Here is a 4,458-nt window from a genome sequence, read left to right as displayed (position 1 = left end):
GAGATCAGGGTGATTCCTGATCTCCCTTCCTTCCGCCGCGCCCTCAAGACGTGGTTGTTCCAGCAAGCGGGACTGGCCTAGGGGATTTTATAGGGGTTTTAATTACTTTTAAATTTGACATTCTCAAATATTTCATTTTAATTAAATTTTAACTAGGTGTAATATGTTAGCTTTTTATCATTTGTCAGCCGCCCTGAGTTCGAAAGGAGAAGGGCGGGATATAAATACAATTAATAATAATAATAATAATAATTGCACGATACAGATACGGGCTTTGTCGCTGGGGATGTCCCATCTGCATTCTTCCATGTAGCTAAGGACTTGGGTTAGGAAGAACCCCAAGCATGGCAGCTCCCCCCTGAATTTCGTGTCCATTGGTGGGAATCTTTGGATGGATCAGTGCCTTCGCCGCCGACGGTATTGTCTCCCATCCTGATTGCGATCTGTGGGTCGGCAGGGAGTGGGGGCTGCCGAAATGGTAGCTGCAGTTTCAGCGGACATCCCCGGGACTACAGGTTCTGATTCCCTCTCAGTGTCTCTCCAGCTGCAGCTCCAGGTGCTGGTGCGGCCGCGGGGTTCAGGTTTCTCCTCCCATAGGGAACCGATGGTTCTTTTCATCAGGTCAATAGCTTTATCCAGGATCCATTTCAAGTGCTGTGCGCAACTTCCTTCCTCTTCGCTAACGTGCAGGGATTTCTCCATCTCTTGCTTCCATTCTGGTTGGTGGCTGCCCCGTCTCAGGGTCACCTTTCTCGATCTCTTTTCCTACTTGTCTTTCTTGCCAATGCCCATCGACCACCGAGGTTTGTGGTCACGCATTTCCATCACTTCTTCTCCTGAGTATGACATCTAGGATCCTGACAGCTGGTGGGATCCTGGTCGGAGGGAAGTTTCCCCTTCCACAGGGTTTTCTTCCTTCCCTGCCTCGTCATCCAACATTGTATTTTTTGCAAAGTCCCCTGGTAAGGGTCTTCCTTCCAGGTTGACTATTACTGCAGATCCTAGTCTAATGTAAGGACCCACTTCAATCCCACATCTTAAGAAAGCAGAACTCTTGGAAACAATTTCTTCCAACAGGAGCTTTTATTAAGAGTAGTTGATAGCAGGCATAATAGACAGGATCTGAGGGATTCTTTACAGACCGATACTTTAAAGTGTCCTTAAGCAAACCCCACCCCACAGTTCATCCGGACGGTTCAGACCGGCCAATCTCCAGGTGTTAAGTCCATCATGAAAAAGGGAAGATAACATTGGTCCGACTCCGTTTGTAGCAAGATGTTCCACAGCTCTTCACACCTCCTTTTGAGACCAGAGAAATAAGCCAGGTTCTGGATGTTTGTAATTCTCTCTCCCCCTCCTTTTCCTAGCTGCCAGGTTAGGGAAAAGAAAGTTCAGAGAGATGCATAGTGCAGGAGGCAATTTGTTATATTGTAATGGGCAGCAGACCCAGAGGCAATAAACAAAAGGTTACATTGTAGCGAATAGAGGAAGTGAAAGCCATAAGCCCACAGGCATATCCCCCCTCCCCCTTGGTAGTATGGCAGAATCCAGGGGAAAGTGAGATTTGGTTTTAGATCAGAGGAGATAGATAGAAATGAAATATAAATGGGTTCTGACACTGCTTCTTTCTTGAAAATATTTAAAAATTAATTTACAGCCCAAATAGACTGGTAGAAAAGGACCAATTTTAAACTGGAAGCAGATGACAAGTGCAGTATCTTTTACTCTAAAGGCCCTTGTGAGATCTGAAATGGCAAAATCATGAACTTTCCAGTAAATATCCACCTAGAAGCAAAAGAAAGGAACCCCATCTGACCACTGTGACCTAATTGCATCAACTCTTGAACCTAGGTCTGTGATCAGTTCAATTTTGTCTATAACAATGACAATCTATCATCTCTATTAGCATATTACACTAAAAGAGTCACTTTTTTCTTTCTGAAAAGTTTTCCCTCTCCTAAACAGAAATATTTAGGTGAGGAGATTGGGGTTAGAGATATCACCTGGAATATTATATCAGAGAGGGTGGATCTTTCCCCTGTTCTGGTTTTTAAATGATGCCCCATTTCCACAATTATCTACTGTACAACCTCCAGTATTTTTAATATTACTTGTCATATTTAAAAGATTTACCTGTAGTAAGCTGACGTGTTTTAATTCTAGTATCCTTCCATTCTATAAGTGTGTCTGAAGAAAAAAATAACACATGAAAAGGTATCTTAACCCTTTAATCTAATTTCATCATTCAGAAAGAGAATAACTCTGTTCTTGTATATCAGAAATATAAATACAAGCACCTTACCACCACTTGATTCCATTAGAGCAGCAACACTAGGATGTCTAGCACTGAAGAAAAAAGAGTAATCTGCTTTTTCTGTAAAGGAAACAAATACAATTCTAGAATAAGTCCATAGGAAACCAATTCTGGATCCATAATTCCTGAAAATCAAGTGTTAAACTATAATCAATCAACAGCATATAAAAAGAACTAGTAAAACATCTGAAGTAAAAAAGATGGTAAAATCAGGATGATTCACTTAAAGACCACATCACTTAACAATGGAAGTTCCCATCCTGATTGTATTCATAAGTCAAGGACTACCTTGACTTACTTTTGAAAAACAAAAATACTAAAATCTGTATCCTGAAACAGTACCTGGCATCAGCCCTGCAACAGCTTCCAGAAAAATTCTCTCTTTTTTTGCAGAAAGTGATTAAAGTTGGGGCCAGTCAAGATCAGATAGGTGTTCTCTAAACATTTTCTTTCTTATTTTAATTTTTATTTCTAATTTGTCTTTTGCAGTAAGTTCTTTGGTAGGTTGGGCTATAATTTCTTTTTGCATGAAGACTGATGCAAAGAATGAGTTAAGCAGCTCTTTTTTCTCTCTCTACTGCCTGTAATTTTCTTGCCATCTTCCCTTGTAAATAAACCTACTATTTCCTTGACTTTTTTCTTGTTATTTATATGTTGAAAGAAACTTTTTAAAATTATCTTTGACTTTTGTGCAAGTCTTTGTTCATTCTGAGCCTTTGTTTTCCTGACTTCAACTTTGCAGATCTGGGCTATCTGCTGATACTCTGCAGATATGTGTCCCTCTTTTCATTTTTTTGTACTTGTCCTTTTTGTCTTTCAGTTTATCAGAGATCTGATATCCAGAGATATGCAGATATATTTGTGCAGTCATGCTGGTTTCTTCTTGGATTTCTTGTTTTTCTTTTTCAGTAGTATTGTGTTGGACTGGACTTTTGTGATCATATTTTCCAGAGCTTTCCACGCTTCTTGAGTTGTTTTCCCCTTTAGGATTTTCATCCATGGAATTTTTATTAGGCTCTCTCTGAGTTGTTAAAATCAGCCTTTTTAAAATTTAAGACACTGGCTGGATTATGTTCTATTGCTTGTGTTTGCATTATATTGAATTACAATATGATGTGGTCACTCTCGCCCAAAGTTCTGGCAACTTCAACTCTATCACTTCTTCTCTATTAGTAAGAATTAGGTCTAGTGTAGCTTTTTTCTAGTTCCCTCCTCTACCTTTTGGATGACAAATTGTCAGCTAGGTTGGTTAGGAATCTGTTTGATCTCCCATTTGCTGCAGAGTTGTGTCCCAGTTGATATCAGGGTAGTTAAAGTCTCCCATTATTACTGTGGTATATTTCCTACATAGATTTGTTAGTTGTTCAGCAAAAAGTTCATCTATTTCTTCTGCTTGGTTCGATGGTCTGTAGTTTAATCCTATAGCAATGTCATTCTTTTTTTCCCTTTCATGTTGATCCATATGAATTCTAGAAGGTTTTCATCCGTGGTTTTGTGTATTTCTGTAGAGATGTAATGATCTTTTATATATAATGCAACTTCACCTCTTCTTTTGTTGGGTCTTTTGCATAGTTTTTATCCTTCCATCAGTACATTCCAGTCATGAGTTTCATCCTATCATATTTCAGTAATGGCAACTATATCATATTTACCTTCATGTACTAGTATTTCAAGTCCACCCTGTTTGTTCCCTAAATGTTGAGCATTCATGTATAGGCATTAGAGTCCTTTATGGCAGTGCTTTTCAACCTTTTTACAGATTATACCACTTTTAGGACATGACAATATTCGAGTACCATCAGTGCTTAGCAAGATGTCAAAAACTTGATGACCAAAAAAAAAAGGAAAAAAGTACCAGTTTTCATTTCTTCGGTGGTAGTTCCTTTGCTGAATCACTTTCCCTTTGCACTGACGAACGTATGACAAATTTATCCATATTTATTAATATTTGATTTGATTTTGATTTTATTAAATTTATACCCCGCCCTTCTCCCGGAGGACTCAGGGCGGCTTACAGCCAGTTTAAAACAATGATACAATACAATACAAAATTTAAAAATGATTAAAAATAAATATTCAAATTTGGCCGCTTCTACTAAAAATTTGATTAAAACCAATTTAAAATACCCCTAGGCCAGTCCTGC

General features: G+C 38.8%; 1 protein-coding gene across 1 annotated transcript in view; it reads right to left on the bottom strand.

The window, feature by feature from the left end:
* Window positions 1–4,458, bottom strand: part of ADCY10 (adenylate cyclase 10) — a 220,727-nt gene that overhangs the window by 116,064 nt on the left and 100,205 nt on the right. Inside the window, 1 exon segment of the mRNA XM_029287319.1 lies at window positions 2,134–2,175. Coding sequence (XP_029143152.1) covers window positions 2,134–2,175 — 42 coding nt within the window.

This window comes from Protobothrops mucrosquamatus, unplaced genomic scaffold (assembly GCF_001527695.2).
Source record: "Protobothrops mucrosquamatus isolate PMUCROS unplaced genomic scaffold, P.Mucros_1.0 scaffold_294, whole genome shotgun sequence".
Taxonomy (NCBI): Eukaryota; Metazoa; Chordata; class Lepidosauria; order Squamata; family Viperidae; genus Protobothrops; species Protobothrops mucrosquamatus.
Note: the sequence above shows the minus strand (reverse complement) of the source record. Positions and strands in the feature narration are given on the sequence as shown.